Source organism: Scheffersomyces amazonensis (genome assembly GCF_036850825.1).
Source record: "Scheffersomyces amazonensis strain UFMG-HMD-26.3 chromosome Unknown RJT21scaffold_8, whole genome shotgun sequence".
In the NCBI taxonomy this organism is placed as follows: Eukaryota; Fungi; Ascomycota; class Pichiomycetes; order Serinales; family Debaryomycetaceae; genus Scheffersomyces; species Scheffersomyces amazonensis.
The window spans coordinates 40,896-57,159 of NW_027042748.1; the positions used below are offsets into that span (position 1 = coordinate 40,896).

General features: G+C 29.5%; 9 protein-coding genes across 9 annotated transcripts; 4 read left to right on the plus strand and 5 right to left on the minus strand. All coding sequences in view use genetic code 12, as the record gives it.

Moving 5' to 3' along the window:
• Positions 1-1,604: 1,604 nt before the first annotated feature.
• Positions 1,605-2,030, minus strand: RJT21DRAFT_116248 (uncharacterized protein; the record flags this gene model as incomplete). Its single annotated transcript, XM_064880413.1, has 1 exon — positions 1,605-2,030. The coding sequence occupies one exon, from the start codon at positions 2,028-2,030 to the stop codon at positions 1,605-1,607; it is 426 nt and encodes a 141-aa protein (XP_064735853.1).
• Positions 2,031-2,692: 662 nt separating this feature from the next.
• Positions 2,693-5,669, minus strand: USO6 (Uso6p; the record flags this gene model as incomplete). Its single annotated transcript, XM_064882604.1, has 1 exon — positions 2,693-5,669. A coding segment is annotated over exon 1 (2,866 nt), but the record flags the coding sequence as incomplete, so codon positions are not given.
• Positions 5,670-5,682: 13 nt separating this feature from the next.
• On the minus strand, positions 5,683-6,905 carry RJT21DRAFT_142028 (uncharacterized protein; the record flags this gene model as incomplete). Its single annotated transcript, XM_064883412.1, has 1 exon — positions 5,683-6,905. One exon carries the CDS (start codon positions 6,903-6,905, stop codon positions 5,745-5,747), a length of 1,161 nt encoding a protein of 386 aa, XP_064735855.1. The 3' UTR covers positions 5,683-5,744.
• A 151-nt stretch (positions 6,906-7,056) lies between these two features.
• ATP19 (F1F0 ATP synthase subunit k) lies at positions 7,057-7,366 on the plus strand (the record flags this gene model as incomplete). The annotated part of the gene is made up of 2 exons (XM_064882925.1): positions 7,057-7,163; positions 7,185-7,366. Exons 1-2 carry the CDS (start codon positions 7,160-7,162, stop codon positions 7,364-7,366), a joined length of 186 nt encoding a protein of 61 aa, XP_064735856.1. The 5' UTR covers positions 7,057-7,159.
• Positions 7,367-8,839: 1,473 nt separating this feature from the next.
• CSI2 (Csi2p) lies at positions 8,840-9,712 on the plus strand (the record flags this gene model as incomplete). Its single annotated transcript, XM_064885614.1, has 1 exon — positions 8,840-9,712. The coding sequence occupies one exon, from the start codon at positions 8,840-8,842 to the stop codon at positions 9,710-9,712; it is 873 nt and encodes a 290-aa protein (XP_064735857.1).
• Positions 9,713-10,278: 566 nt separating this feature from the next.
• Positions 10,279-12,961, plus strand: RBD1 (Rbd1p). Its single transcript, XM_064883267.1, has 2 exons — positions 10,279-10,841; positions 11,037-12,961. Exons 1-2 carry the CDS (start codon positions 10,757-10,759, stop codon positions 12,920-12,922), a joined length of 1,971 nt encoding a protein of 656 aa, XP_064735858.1. The 5' UTR covers positions 10,279-10,756; the 3' UTR covers positions 12,923-12,961.
• Positions 12,962-12,989: 28 nt separating this feature from the next.
• RJT21DRAFT_55912 (mitochondrial 54S ribosomal protein YmL13) lies at positions 12,990-13,931 on the plus strand. The gene has a single exon (XM_064885060.1). It carries the CDS (start codon positions 13,150-13,152, stop codon positions 13,825-13,827), a length of 678 nt encoding a protein of 225 aa, XP_064735859.1. The 5' UTR covers positions 12,990-13,149; the 3' UTR covers positions 13,828-13,931.
• On the minus strand, positions 13,932-15,164 carry SRT1 (ditrans,polycis-polyprenyl diphosphate synthase). Its single transcript, XM_064885059.1, has 2 exons — positions 14,828-15,164; positions 13,932-14,761 (listed from the first exon to the last, which is right to left on the minus strand). The coding sequence occupies exons 1-2, from the start codon at positions 15,068-15,070 to the stop codon at positions 14,036-14,038; spliced, it is 969 nt and encodes a 322-aa protein (XP_064735860.1). The 5' UTR covers positions 15,071-15,164; the 3' UTR covers positions 13,932-14,035.
• VPH2 (Vph2p) lies at positions 14,947-16,215 on the minus strand. Its single transcript, XM_064885061.1, has one exon. The coding sequence runs from the start codon at positions 15,895-15,897 to the stop codon at positions 15,259-15,261; it is 639 nt and encodes a 212-aa protein (XP_064735861.1). The 5' UTR covers positions 15,898-16,215; the 3' UTR covers positions 14,947-15,258.
• Positions 16,216-16,264: the final 49 nt, after the last annotated feature.

The window sequence follows — 16,264 nt, forward strand, 5'->3', positions numbered from 1 at the left end:
AAGAAATATTCAACATATATATGCTCATGTATATATGACATATAAAGAATGTAGGGCATCTACAATAATGTAATGGTTTTGTGAACATAATCTAAGCATAACAAAAAACTTGATTAAATATTAGAGAAGAGCTAAGAAATTTGTGCATGACGAATCGAATCTATTGTACATCTTCTTTGATGAAATAGTTAAACAATGGACATCATAATACATAATTCAAAATACTTATCCACAAATTATTCACCTCACCTCACTTCACACAAAATTTACACACAAGGGGCAATCTATTCACTTCAAAAATATCTGCTAACTTACCAGTAAATGTAACAACAATAAACTTTTCAATAACTTGACAACCGATACACACATATATATATGACTCGTAACATTTACAATATTTTTACTCTTAATCTTACTTTTACGTTTACTTTTACTTCTTTTTACCTTATCTCTTACGCATCTAATCTACTTGTCTATAACTTACAATGTACATTGCCTCCCTATCAGCATTATGTACGTTCCAAATTTCATATTAATCTCTATAAAAACTAAATATCTTTCTACTACTTTATCTATTAGCACTTTTACTTTTCCTACTGCAAAAGTTGTCTTATTTCTTTTTTCTAAAAGTGCACTCTCGCTGGTTGTGGTAATTTCCTAGTTGGCAAATTCTATTACCTTATCGGTCAGGGTTCATCTCACCGCTCTTCTGTGCACAGCAAAGTAAACAAAAAAAATCATTTTTCCTCACCCCTGAAAGAATACAATATAGAATCCACCAGGAGATGACTACACGAAGGGGTCCTTGTCGGAACTAAAGGATATTAAGTAGCATACTGTAGTAAAGAGATGTCTAGACCATTACGAGATCCTTATAACACATTAACTTCATAAGCATCATTGACATCTCATCGCATCGTAAAATCAAGCCTCTTCGTCTAATTTGTGGTTGGTGATTTGCCCTCGTGTAAGATTCAGTAGTAGTAGCAAAACTATTTTCCATTTCGTTTCAAAATCTGTACAAATATGCATCCACTAATTACAGATACAGTAGTTTTTTTCGGACCGGAATTGGTTAAAACCACCGGAAAAGAGTTTATTGAGCAGAAATTTCGTAGTATCTCTCTAATGATTTTAGCATAAAATATGGGAAATGTTACACTGTTTTCACTTTTGAATAAGGTATACTTGTTACCTTAAGCCATTTATGAAAATATGGAGAAGCGAATATCTGACACATATAAAACATACGATGTTATAGTTAATAAGGAGATAAATATTGACACGTGACTTGTTATAAGCAATTACACAGAGACCCGTTCTTATTGATATATTATCAAAGCTCGACTGTGATATCATCCTTACCTACTTTAGGAATTGCTCAAGAAGTCCACTAAACATAATATGTTACTTGTAAATCCAAGGTTAAGAAATTGTAATTCAAAAAAGTCTATATTTATTGGAAAAAGCATATTAGTGGATGAATGAGCTCATTCCCATCCACGGCATGATTATCAATAAAATAACTTGTTATACTCTATGTTATTGAATCAACGATGCTTTTAAGACTATTACAATTATTATTGAATTAAATAAAAAATGCACTAATGTATTTTGGCTGATGCTTCTATTTTATAGTAAGATGTAAATAAGAGTTTTCGATTTAATAAAACAACAATGGCAGAAATCAATCCAAATATGCATGGTATAGTTGTCAATATTTTAACTAATATAGTACTATCAGCATATTCATAATACCATCCATGTAATGCATCAATAAATTGTGATTGTATCAAGAATGATGGTAAAATATAATCGAAAGCAGTATTTAATCTTGTATTTGAAATTCTATTAGTACGATGATACCAAATACGGACTATAAGGGCTGCCCATACCGAAATACTTGTCAGTGATAACGACCCTCCCAATTGATTAATTTTGAATGGAACTAGGATATAGGAATAGAGAGCCTTAAAGCTTATGACTGCTAGAGCAAAGCAAACAACGAATCTAACTTCAATAGGGATCATATCTATGATATAAGTTTCTGCAAAAGTACTGGTGAAGATTTTGTCTATCTAGTAGAATGAAGATGAATGAAAAGGGATCATTAGATGATAATTATAACTCTGATGTCATGAAATACTTGTATTGGTATGGTTGGGGGACGACCCAGATGTTTGATGGTGCCTCATTTCGCAACTATGATATGTATTTTACACAAAACTGAGCAGAGCGAAACTTTGAAAGCCGGCGGTTTTTGACCCCCTTTTGGTTTCCGCACTTCCTTTCTATCCATATTTCAATCTTGCTACAAGTTGTGGTTTTGCAGCAATTCTAATAGTCAGTAGCCTTGGTAAAATTGTTTACTCCACTTGGTAAGATTCAATAATCAATTGAGCCATTGCTAGCAGTCAGACACCAGTTCTGATTTGGAATTTTGTCATTATTAATGATATGCTGAAGTCCAACCAACTTGAAGAATATAGAATTAAGTATGAATAACAAGATCCTACAGGGAACTAGCAAATAATTAACTACGTCTTGATGACAAATATGCAGACTATATCAGTTATGTACCAACAAATAGGTCCCACATATTAGCATGTGAGTAGCTGATCTTCTACTATTAGTACAGAGGATTGATGATCTCATTATCTCAAATGGGTATGTTCTATTCTAAACGCTGTAATTAAATGAAATTTATGATTTCTTGTATAATTTGTACTATGCTAAATTTATTAAATGTATACAATATATATATACTTCAGTCTATACTTAATTCAGAAGGTGGAGATGTTGTAGAAGATTTATTCTTATCATCATCATCTATATTTAAATGATTAAATTTACTAAATCCATCACTATTCTGTTGTAATTGTTTCTCAAGAATTTCTTGAACTTGTCCAAATTTCGAGATTGTTTCATCTTTCTCTTCAATTTCTTTAATTAATTCTTCTTTCTTTTCAAATAAATCATGAATCTTTTTATCCTTCAGTTCATTTTCAGTCTTAACTTTAATTAAATCTTGCTTAACTTGATTTAAAGTATTCTTTACTTCTTCAGCTTCCTTTTCTTGATCAATTAATTTCTTTTCAAAATCATAATATTTGTTCTTAATACTGTCAATATTATTAGAAAACTCATTAAATAGTTCTTCTTGTTCTTTAATTTCTCCCTCATTGTCACTCTTTTTACCATTAATTTGAATAATTTGCTTAAATAATTCATTAACTTTATCTTTGGTAGCGGTTTGAATCTTTTCAATTTGTAAACTTTTATCTTTGATTTCTTCTTTCAAACTTTTGATTTCTTCCTTTAAAGATTCAATCTCCTTATCCTTTTTGATGAGATCTTCAGTATTTTTTGGAGGTATCTTTGACTTTTCTTCTTCCTTTGATTTATAACTCATTAATTCTTCTTCGAGTTCAATTAAAGTTTGCAGTTTCAATTCTAAATCCTTCTTGGAATCTTCAATTGCAGTAGTTAACGAAGATATTTCCTTATTCTTCGCGGTTTCTTTATTTACTAATTTATCAATTTGAGACTTCAATGATGATATTGTTTCATTATTAGCAGTCTCCATGATAACGAAGCTAACATTTTGAGCTTCTAACTTGGAGATTTCTTGATTTTTGATGACTATTTGTTCTTTGGATGTTTCATATTCCTTTTTGATCTTGACTAATTCTTCATCTCTTTTCTTTATCAAATCTTGAGCTACTTTAGATTCATCATCATATTTTTCCTTCAATGATTTGATGGTCAGACTCAATATATCAACTTGTTTAGTGTATCTGATCTTTGAAGAATTCAACTCTTCTTCGATGTTTTGAATTTGTTCTTTCAAAACAGAAATCTCAGAATTTTTCTGTTTCTCTAATTCTTCTAACTCGGTTTGTTTGGCTTTTGTCAAATTCTCTAATTCAGTTTCTTTTTGAAGTCTCAATTCATCCAACTTGGCATTCTTTTCAATTAATTCTTTAATATCTTCTTTTAATTCGACAATTTCTTCCAATTTATCTTGATATTCTTGTTTATCAATTGTTGCTGAAAGAGAATTAACATTCGCATGAAAGTCATTAAATTTCTTATGTGCTTCAATTAACTCATTTTGAAGCATATTGATCTTATCATTACCTTCTTGACGAACTTGAGATCTAACAAATCTAATTTCTTCTTTGTATTTTCTTGAAGATACTTTTAATGATTCTTCTAACTCTTCTACTTTAGTGAGCAATTGATTTATTTCAGTAGTTGATTTTTCTTCAACTTCTTGCTTTGCTTTAAGAAGATCTGCAAGTTTTTCTGCATGTATTTTAGTCAACTTTTCAGTACTACTTATACTTTCGAGCTTAAACGCAGATAATTCATCCTCAACCAATTGTTTTGCTTTCTTTGTATCTTCAAGTTCTTTATTTTTGGCATCAAACTTTTCCTTTGAAAGTTCATTTTCATTGAAAGTCTTTAATTGTGTAATCTCTGTATTTAAAACTGAAATCTTATCCTCTAAGCTTTTAATAATACTTTCTTTTTCTTTAATTATTGCTTCGTGGTCTTTAATGGTTTTCTTCAATTTCTCTTCTAATTCGGCATATTTGGTATTAGATTTAACCAACTCGTTGTCTTTAGCTTCAAGATTCTTAGAATGTTCATTTTTGATCGAATTCAATTCCTTGATGTGAGATTCTACCAATTTATTATTATTATTATTGATGGATGCTAATTGTGATTCTTTATCTTTGATTATGGTATCTTTTTCATTTAAATCTTTCTTCAATTGATCTATTTGATCCTTTGATTTACGTAAATCTTCTTTAACATCTTTAATATCACCATTCAACTTACTGACTTCTTCCTTTTCTTTATCAATCTTCTTTTGAGATTCTTCAAGTTTTTTCTCATATTCTGCAGATTTATCTAACAATTCTAGATCGCGTTTCTTGACTTGAATGATATATTTTTCATTTTCTCCAGTTAATGAAAGGTTTTCCAGCTCTAAATCGATGATTTTATCATTTTGAACAGCAAGTGATTTTTCAAACGATTTTATTTCATCCTGTAATTGGTGTATAAACTTTTCAGATTTCAAAGCTTCTCCTTTGAATTTTTCACTTTCTTCATCAAACTTTTTGTTAATAGCTTCAATTTGAGTTTGTTGATTCGAGATAGTCAAATCCTTTTCAGCAATAAACCTCTCGATTTCTCGATTTAATTTATACTCGAATTCCTTTTCTAATTTATCTTTGTAATCAGAATCATCATGAAATTGACCTTTTAAACTTTTGATCTCCTCTTGTAAGGCTTGAAGTTGATTTTTCAAATCAGTAGTAGTCTGTTGAAGAGTAGCATTCTCCGTTTCAAGTGACTCTCTGGCTGACACCAAGTCATCAACAGATTTCTTCAGTTTTTCATTTTGCTCTCTTTGTGACTTTTGGATGGCTTTCACGTATTCATAGGATTCTTGATATTTTTTATTGGACTCTTGGGCTTCTTTCACAGCTTGTTCATATTTACTTGTCTTTTCCTTTAATTGTATGGATTGTGCCTGTATTTCCAATAGCTTTGCACTATTCAAATAGTAGTAAATTGTGGCTACTGCTATGGCTACTAGAGATATATAAATAGATATCCCCATCGTATAGTAGTCGCTATTCTGGATATATTTGATCTATATATGCTATATTTACTTCTTTGTATAATTTTTTTTTTCACTGCGATTGTTCGTCTATGATGCAAAATTTCTAACTCCTGCGAAAGTGTAAGTTTCCAAATAAAGAATTAGGAGATTTGGGACTTACCTGAATTAAATTACTAGGTGATTTAACAAAGGAGTAATAGCTTTCGATGTCATCGTTATCGCTGCCTTCCAGTTGCTCATGAGCTGAAAATAGTTGTTGATCAATTGCGTTATGTTGACTTCCAACTCGTGGCAGTAATCCTCCACTATATAGATTATGTAAATCATAATGAGAAAATGGTATTTCCTCAGGCTCAAGTACTCTATTCTTTAAAGAAGATTGTACTCTAGGACTATTAATGTGCATGGGAGAATGTGAAGCAATTGAAACTTGATCATTATCTTCCATAATAATGTAATCACTGGCATTCAAATTTGGATGTATAATAGAGTTGGCATATTCTAAAGGATTGTCATTAGTTCTGAATTCTGCATGAACGGGCGGGATTATTATACTGTTTATTGGAGATACAGAATTTGTAGTAGCACTTGTTGCTTGAATCATCATGGCTGTAGGTGATAAAGGTGGTAACATTTTTCTTTTAGTCAATTTCAGTTTACTATTTACACTTCTCAGTTCTATATGAAATCTTGTCTTTAATTTTGAATTTGGAGAATCTTGTTTAATCTTTATTGTTGATCTTCTGGTTGGATACAAAGTATCTAAATATTGAGATGAAGTTTCAGATATGATGGAAATAGTAGGATATATTGATCTCATATCAATAATAGAAGATGTTGAGGAGCCTGGAATAGGATCTGTTGATAATCTCCTGATTATAGGTTTAATTGGAACTTGTTTCACTTTCCTAATTGTAAACTTCTTTAATAGATTTCTTATTATATTTCTTCTTTTTGGTATTTCTATGGTTTGTTTAGAAGCTGTTTTCTTCCCTTCAATAATTTCGTCATGAAAACTTTCAGAAGCAGTATGTAATAGGAAAGGAATTGGAGTTAAACTTCTAGATGTTGGATATTTTTCCAGTAAACCAATTGCAATGTCATTATCCAGATTTGAATCAAGAGATTGATTTCGGCGTTTAATTAATGATATTAAGTGAGGTTTTCTTTTATATAAAGGAGGATATCGATTGATATAGTTAGGATCTCTGATTTCTTCTAATGTACCTAAATCTATTGTATGCGGTTCAAGTTTAGTAAACATTTCATGGTGTAACAATTATAATATTTACTAATCAACCTTAAGTTCCAAACTAATTGTATTACAAAAATATTGCAACCAAACTGGATAAGGAATTTTCTTGAGTACGTATCACATGACCTGAGAACCAGCCAATAAAATTTGCCATAGGCACCCGAAAATATTGCAGAGAAAAAATTAAGTATGGTGAAAAATTAAGAAATCGTTGGAGAATTTGATCAACTATAACTATTCCTATAATATAACTAAGAATAAACATGGGTGCTGCATACACTATCTTAGGTAGAACCTATCAACCACATCAATTAGCTCTTGCTACTTTAGGAGCTGTTGTTTTTGTTCTTTTACCAAAGCCATGGGCTCCAGCTCCACCAAAGCATCCATCTATTAATGCTAGTTCTCCAGAAGAAGAAAAGTTCGTTAAAGAATGGTTAGCTAAGAATTCTCCAGCTGAAGAACACTAGATCCATTAAATTAGGCTAAAATTGTCAGATTTCATGTATATTTAAGTCAACCCCCATTTCAATATTCATATTTGCATGTACATTATTCATTTTCATGAAGGTTCAATCTTCATTTAGCAAGTTTTAGAAGGTATGAATTCCATTGTATAAATCAAAAGAAAAGGATATGCTATGAGTTTCCATAAATTTCATGTCTATTTCAGCTGTCCATAATTTCATATTTTCAAATATTAAAATTTTAGAATGCCAAAAGGTCATTGTTTTGAAGTCAATTTCTTTTCTTTTATATATGCATTAGATTAATATACCATGTTGATTGCTTTCATTATTCAAAATATACACATATTGTAAGAAGAATTGTATGGTGATATCAACTCTATTCTAATTATTTTGTATTCATTAAACTGTTTTGTTTCGTTCATTGTTTTGATAGATCGATCGTAACGAAGTCCCTGAAATACTCATAAAATTACCACATATTACATTACTGACAAAGCCAACGGTGCTATTTACATCACATATACCTGATCCTTATTTGTAACGCAATCCCTGAAATGTCAAAATTCGGCATTTCCTATTACTCTTATTTTTCAGCTATCACTCTTATTTCTTAGTCAAAATTCTAAGTTTTGAATCATGGGCATTATGATTTTGCTAGCAATGAATTACGTAGATCCATCCATTTAAATACCATCTGAATATTCGGGTATCGTCTATAACAATTTCCAGGATATGATATATCGCATTACCAACTTTTTCTGTTCTTTTCCAACAAATTGTAATAAAGCGACTTTAATAGCTATTGTTAATTCTAATATTACAAAATCGTTTTGTATGTTGAATAAAAGTTCAAATTCTCATTATTACTATCAATTGCTTTAGCATTGATGATGTGCTCCTGATGGGTTAAATCCATTATTATTATAGGGCAAAAGCTGAGTAATTTAAACATACAAGTTTTTATATGATGCTATACATAGAGCTGATTATCCTATTTTAGAAAGAAAAGAGAATGGTATGGATTATTTTGTTGCTTTCTTTTGACTGATGTGTTAAAGTACATAATCTTGTATTATATTGTGAATTATATTGTTAGGTAGAAAATCTTGAATTAGATCGCAGAAACTAAATAACAAAAGTAAGACAGGCTAAATGTCTAGAAACATTTCACCCCATGAACTGGGCTAACCAAACAGTTGATATATGATCTTTCCATTACAGTATACTATAAGTATACGAAGAGGTAATAAATAGCTGCAAACATTTGTCAGTGACAAGCGAAAACTGCAAATTATAACTAGTAGAATTGATCCGGGTAAAATCTGAATACATAAAAATAATTATAGAAGAACATCCATGACGCAACGCTTAAAGATCAAGCACATAGTAGAAAAAAAATTTAAGATGAGTTGAAAAATATATGGAGCAGAGCTAATACATACTAGATATTATACCAAATAGATAAAGTTAGAGATGTCAGCTATTTATAAGGCATTACAATCCAAAAGTTCGAAGGAAACTTCCGAAAAGACTAAGCATATAAATAGACAAAGATTGTTAGTGATATCATCCAGAGGTGTTACTTATAGACATCGTCATTTAATTAATGATTTAGTTGCTTTATTACCACATGCTAGAAAAGAACCTAAATTTGATTCTAAAAAGAACTTATATCAATTGAATGAAGTTGCTGAATTATATAATTGTAATAATATCTTCTTTTTTGAAGCTAGAAAACATCAAGATTTATATTTATGGATTTCTAAACCACCAAATGGTCCAACCTTAAAATTTCATGTACAAAATTTACATACTTTAGATGAATTGAATTTCATTGGGAATTGTTTAAAGGGATCTAGACCTATTTTGAGTTTTGATAAATCATTTTTAGAAAATGATCATTATAAATTAATTAAAGAATTATTAACTCATTGTTTTGGAGTTCCACCAAATGCTAGAAAATCTAAACCATTTATTGATCATGTCATGACTTTTTCCATTGTTGATAATAAGATATGGATTAGAAATTATCAAATCAATGAATCCAAGGATGTTAAAGATGCTGCAGAAAATGGTGATGAAGGTAAGAGTGAAGAATTAAATTTAGTTGAATGTGGTCCTAGATTTGTTTTAACTTTAATAACTATCTTGGAAGGTTCCTTTGGAGGTCCAAAAGTTTATGAAAATAAACAGTATGTTTCACCTAATTTTGTTAGAGCTCAAGTAAAACAAAAAGCTGCTGATCAAGCTAAATCTAGAGCTGAAGCTGCACTTGATAGAAAATTAAAGAAGAGAAGTAATGTATTGAAAATCGATCCATTATCCAACGATGCTTTATTCAAGTGATTTTGGAAGAGGTTGTATATCTCAGTTTGTATCATAGAATAAATATAATTTGCATAATATATAGTAACACAATCTAGTAGATAAAAAGGAAGTTGCCATCGTAATCTAAGTTATGAGCCCGTGACCACTGGGCTTGGGTGTGCAGTTTGAAAGATAAATAGAGTTGATAAAATATATAATATAAATATATCAGAAACTTTCTAACTAGTCTAATATATTGAATATCCGTTAGTGCTAAGCGAGTGTTGCAAAAAGACAATAAAAAAAACATGCGACATTTAACGTTTCTATCTTGACGATTTGTTTCAGAATAAAATTTTAGTTTTTGGAGCTACAGAGCATCATTATACATATAGTGGGGAAGTTAACAGTTATAAAAACAGGCTTATTTAAATTGTACCTGATGCAAGAATAGGTTAAAGTATTTCTTTATTAATTCTTCACAGCTTATTGGATCGCGTGGTTCCAGTATATAATTAAAATTAATATTAACTGACTTCATTACTACTTAAATTAATGATAATGTGTATATATATTATATATCAATAATATATAATAATAGTATTAGTAGTAGTAGTAGTCGTCGTAATAGATTTGCCACGTTCATATGTCGGAATAAAATCTTTCTAACCCATCTCTCACAGTATGAGTCGTTCGATATCGTGTCTTGGCTCGCGTGTTCCTGATTGATCTATTTTTATTGTATTATGTAAGTTGTAAGGAGGTTTAATACCTTTGTGAAACAGTTACCAAAAAAAGAAAATAGTAGGAAGTTTTTTTTTTTAAATGCATTAGTTGATTTAGTGCTTAATACTTAGCCAAGTAGTGAGTTAAAAGTAGCTGAGAGCAACCGAACTCGGCCACTAAATTTCCTACTCCTCAGGTCAAATATTCAAATTATACAACTTACTCCTTCTTTCTATCATAATATCAGTTTCATAACTTTCGCTAATAGTCCTTTCCCATCTTTGTATATTAAAATTTAAAAATCAGGTACACAAGTTTACTTTCGTTCCGCCATATATGAACTCATAATAACTAATAATGTTTAATAATAATAATAATAATAATAATAATAAAAGGAATCAGGATAAGCAAGAGCTGTATCCTACTTCAAAGAATTTACGGAGTGAGTTCTTACTGAATTCTCATCAATACGCTCCTTCACCTCCTAATCCTAATTATACTTACAGTACTGCTACCACTACTACTAATAATAATAATAATAATAATAATAGTGATGAGAATTTTTACTTCAATGATAACGTGAATACCCTTCAACCTCATGCTGTAATATACCCGCATTCAGTTATCAATAATGCAGTTAATCCTTATACAAGACAATTATCTCCTGGTGAAGTTCGAAATAATTCAACTTCTTATTATAACAAAGAATTACCTTCAACAAATGAATTTGAATTAAATAATTTATCCAACTCAGATGATGAATTATTACAAAATCAAATGACAAATAATACAGATAATCCATCTAGTAAAAATCGACTCCCTAATACTGCTCATTATAATTTAATGCCATTACCTTCACTACCTCATCAAAGTCCCTTTGAAGAATTAGATTTAAATAATAATAATTCTCATAATAATAATAATAACATTAATGCAAATCCATTCCTTACTCCTAAAAATGACTATTCCTATAATGATAACGATAATATTGATTCTCCAGCTTCAGTAGAACAGAAAATGGATTATTATGAAAAGGAAAGATTAAGAATATTAAGAAAAACTCCTCGCTTTCATTATACAAATTTACCATACTTTACAATACTTGTAACAATGATTCAAATTATTGTATTCATTGTAGAATTAGCAAAAATGTCTATTTTAACTGGTTCAGCATTTCAAACAAAACCATATTTCAATCCAATGTTGGGTCCTTCAACTTACCTTTTAATTAATATGGGTGCTAGATATGTTCCTTGTATGCAACAAATTGAAACAGTAACTGATGATCCTACTTTACAATTCCCATGTCCAAATTCAACATCTGTTGCTACAAATGTTTGTTCATTACCTCAATTATGTGGATTAACAAATATTCCATTTATTGATAATAAATTTATACCTGATCAATGGTTCAGAATTATAACTCCAATATTTCTTCATGCTGGTTTCTTACATATTATATTTAATTTATTACTTCAAATAACTATGGGACCATCAATTGAAAGAAGTATAGGAACTATTAAATTTGCATTAATTTATCTTGCTAGTGGTATTTCAGGATTTTTATTAGGAGCAAATTTTACTCCAATTGGAATTGCTTCAACTGGTGCTTCAGGAGCATTATTTGGAATTTTAGCTACAAATATTTTATTATTTATTTATTGTGGTAAAAAAAATACTAATATTTATAATACTAAGCATTATGGTCTTTTCATATTAATTATGGTGGGAGAAATTCTTGTTTCTCTTGTATTAGGTTTATTACCAGGAATGGATAATTTTAGTCATATTGGAGGTTTTGCTATTGGGATTTTAATGAGTATATTATTGGTTAATGATCCATTCTTTGTATATGAAGATGGAATTATTCCATATGATAGTCATTTATCAGCTTTACAACATTTTCAAAATCAATGGAATCCATTCGCATTTTGGTCTAATAAAATCCCAATAAATTTTGCTATTTGGGCAACCGTTAGAGTTATTTCATTAATATTAGTTATTGTTTATTTTGTCTTATTAGCCAAAAATTTCTTTACTAATAAAGATGGACCAGGAAGTAGTTCAAATTGTCATTGGTGTAAATATATTAATTGTATACCAGTGAATGGATGGTGTGATATTGGTCAAATATCAATTACTACATCTTCATTATCAAGTCCTTCTACTTCTGCTTCACCAACTACAAATACAAATACAAATACAAATACAATGGCTAATCCAAGTGCAAGTCATACTAATGCAAATGAAGTAATAGTAACTAGTACTTTACCTGTTAGTATTGTAAATACTGAATCACCAGACCCAAATTCTCAAAATAAATTTAAAATTAGAGATAGTAAAGATAGAGATATATTAGAACAGTTTGGAATTTTTGAAGATCAACAACAAGGCCAAACCCAGCAACAATTAGATCAAACTGCGAATCATGGATTTGTGGAACATCAAAATATTGGGCTTGCATTTTATGGACTCTTTTTCATATTGACGATTTCTTTCCTTAAAAGAAAGAAGATCTTGTAATATATTCAGTCTTAGCATTTAAATATACGAATTTCTACGAATTATTATGTAAATCATTTAAATTAGTAACTTATTAATTACTGCTAAATCTATGTAGTAGATCAAAATAGTCGTGGGTTATTTCCGGGTAACCTGTTCTTTTTTTTTTTTGGTTAACAAAATTTTTCAAAATTCTCAAGTATCTGAGTACTAGATATACTTAACCCATTTAGTATAGAACCATAACCATGTTCAAATTCTCATCACATGTTGTAAGGAGGACACAGATAAGGACAATATCCACCAGTCGTGCCAGTTTCTTTTTTGAAAATGTCTTTGGTACTCGTAAGAATGAAGAAATTGTTGCTAAACAAGATGAACTCGCCAAGATTGAACCAGATGCAAAGATAGAAATCTTAAATGAACAGAATAGTCCTGATTATGTTCCATTTATTCCTGCTAGTAATATGCCTAATTTCAAAATTGAACAATGGAAATCAAAGATTGTTAGTCCTAAAGATATAGAAGCTACATATTCAAAATCTGATATAATAACTATAATTAATGATACTTTTAAACAAGTTCAAAATAAAGATATTAATCAAGAACAATATAAAGAAATAAACTTACATGATTTATCATTCAGATTCCAATTCTTTAAACAATTACAACTGAATTTAGGTTTTGATATTAATGACTTTATCATTACTCAATCACATGATTTAAAACAAGTTGAAGATAATTTAACCCAAATAATTAATAAAAGATGGACTTATGAAAGAAATCCAAATGCTATTGTATTAAGAGAAGAAGATTTTAAATCTCAAAATATCTATTTGAATCAAGAATTAGATGACTACCATCAACAAATCAAATTTGATGAACTTGTAAAAAAAGCAAATGAATCTCAAGAAGTTCAAGCTTAATCATTCCTACCAACTTGTAAATATAAATATACAATAAACAATTCACCGAAATAAAGAAATACCATCCGTAATGGATGTTGTAAATATAGAAGTAAAAAGAACCTAAGAAATCCTAAAAAGGGATATAATCATAAAACAATATATACTTAACATTAGTTGATCGAGCCAATGAAATCCTAAAAGGATATAATCATAAAACAAAATAAAATTAACCTAACCTAACCTGACGCAGATTGACTGAAGCATATGGAGGATGTTTAGGTAATTGTTTCAAGAGATTAATCTTGATATCTAAATCATCTTCATTCTTAGCTCCCATAATCGATAATGCTTCTAATTGAAGGGTACGATAATAACTCCATTTAAGTAAAATTGATGTCATGGCAAAGAATTTAAATTCTGGCCAAAGAGTATCAACAAATTCAATAGTTGAATTATAATTAGATTGCCAGAGTAAAAAATCACTTAATCTAGTATGACCACTAGTTCTAATTAAAATATCTAATGGTGGAGTATCAGGACCAAAATAGAAATTATCAGCAATAATTTTTGAATCAATTTTATCTTTAGATTCAATTTCTCCATTATTAACTTTATTAATAATTGATTTAATAGAATAAACTATTTCATCACGAGTTGTATAAGGGAAACAAACATTGAGAGTTTTCTTACTAGTTGCATTTTTAGTAGTTTCTTCAATTGATTCTAAATCTTGTAAAATATCGGTGGGAATATATGATTTATTCCCAATAATTCTTACTCTAATTTTATTAAATCTAGCATAAGAATCTTCATGTTCACTAATCATTTTAAGTTTATCTCTTAATAAACTAAAGAGAGTATCGACTTCTTCTTTAGATCGATTAAAATTTTCAATTGAAAATGCATAAATAGTTACATGTTCAACTCCTGTTCTAAAACAAACATCAAGAACCTATAATTTAGTTAGTTTATAAATTATACTGATCAACAGTAACAAGGGGTAAGGGGTAAATCTTACATTTACTAAAGCTTCAGCTCCAGCAGTATGGCCATCTTTTAAAGCAAGATTGTTTTGTTTGGCATATCTTCTATTCCCATCCATAATTATGGCTATATGTTTAGGTATTGGACCAGTATTTAATACTCCAATAATAAAATCTTGTAAGAAACTAATCACATAGGTTAATAGAGGGAAATTGCTTAATACGTTAAATATCGAATTGATAGAGAATGTATCTCTATTATCAAATGCCCCTTGCATGATTGATGTGAATAAATTTTGACCGTCAATTTGATTCAGGGGGGGCAGGCGGATTAAGGGTGACTTATATAATATGTTGCAAATGGCGCGCTACCATGTGGCTATTTTACTGACAATATTTAATTTAATTGTCAATATTTAATATATTACTAATTAATTAATTTTTATATATAATAGTCTAAGCAAATCTAAGCAAGCTTGACTGATTTTATAATCTTTTTAACCTCGGGCTTTTTCCTTTCTCTAATTCTAGCCTCTTCAATTTTATTTAAGTATCCCATATACACCACAACTTCTGCCACTAAAATTAATAATCCAAAGAATATACATAATAATACTCTATAACTATCTGGAAGGTTCCATGAACTTTTTGTCCAATACCATATGGCATATACTACACTTGCCACACTAACAAATATATTAACTATAGTTGTTAATTGACTCTTTAATTCTTTATGAGCTCTTGCAGGAGATATATATTCTTTATTAGATAAATCTTGTTCATATAATGTAGAATATTCAGGAGATGGATTAACTAATCGTTGATATTCTTCTTCCTTAGCCTTTAACCGTAATAATTCCATTGATTTAATAAATTCAGGAGTTTTGATGATATTTTCTTCTACAGGATTCTTATTGGGTATATATAATGAAGTTTTACTTAGTAGTTGTAATAAATTTGTGGTAGGTTGATATGCTTTATAAATATTAATTAGATTGCCTTTTGATATATATGGTTTTGTAAGTAATTCTATTACTACTGGATCTATATTATCGATATTCGCTATACATTCCTTCAACTGCGGCGTTATGATATATTGCGACATGATACTATAAAATGTAAAGATCAACAAGTACAGTTTATATTATGTGTAGTGTATAATATGTAGTGGTATAGTATGTGTACAACTGTACATAATAATCGTAACATGGTGAATCGGTACACGCACACTACATTATGGCGAACATTCTGTCTGTCTGTCTGTCTGTCTGTCAAATGTCAAATGTCGCACATTCGTTCGATGTCTCAATTTGTCCCTTTGTGGAGAGACTTTCTTTTCTCAGTCAGGTTAGTGGTCCGATAAGTTTAACTAGAAATATATAAATCATAAGAGTTTTGACAAAATTTTATAATTCGTAACCGTTTGATAATTTATTCAATATTTACCTACTCTACGTATTTGACTAGTCTCA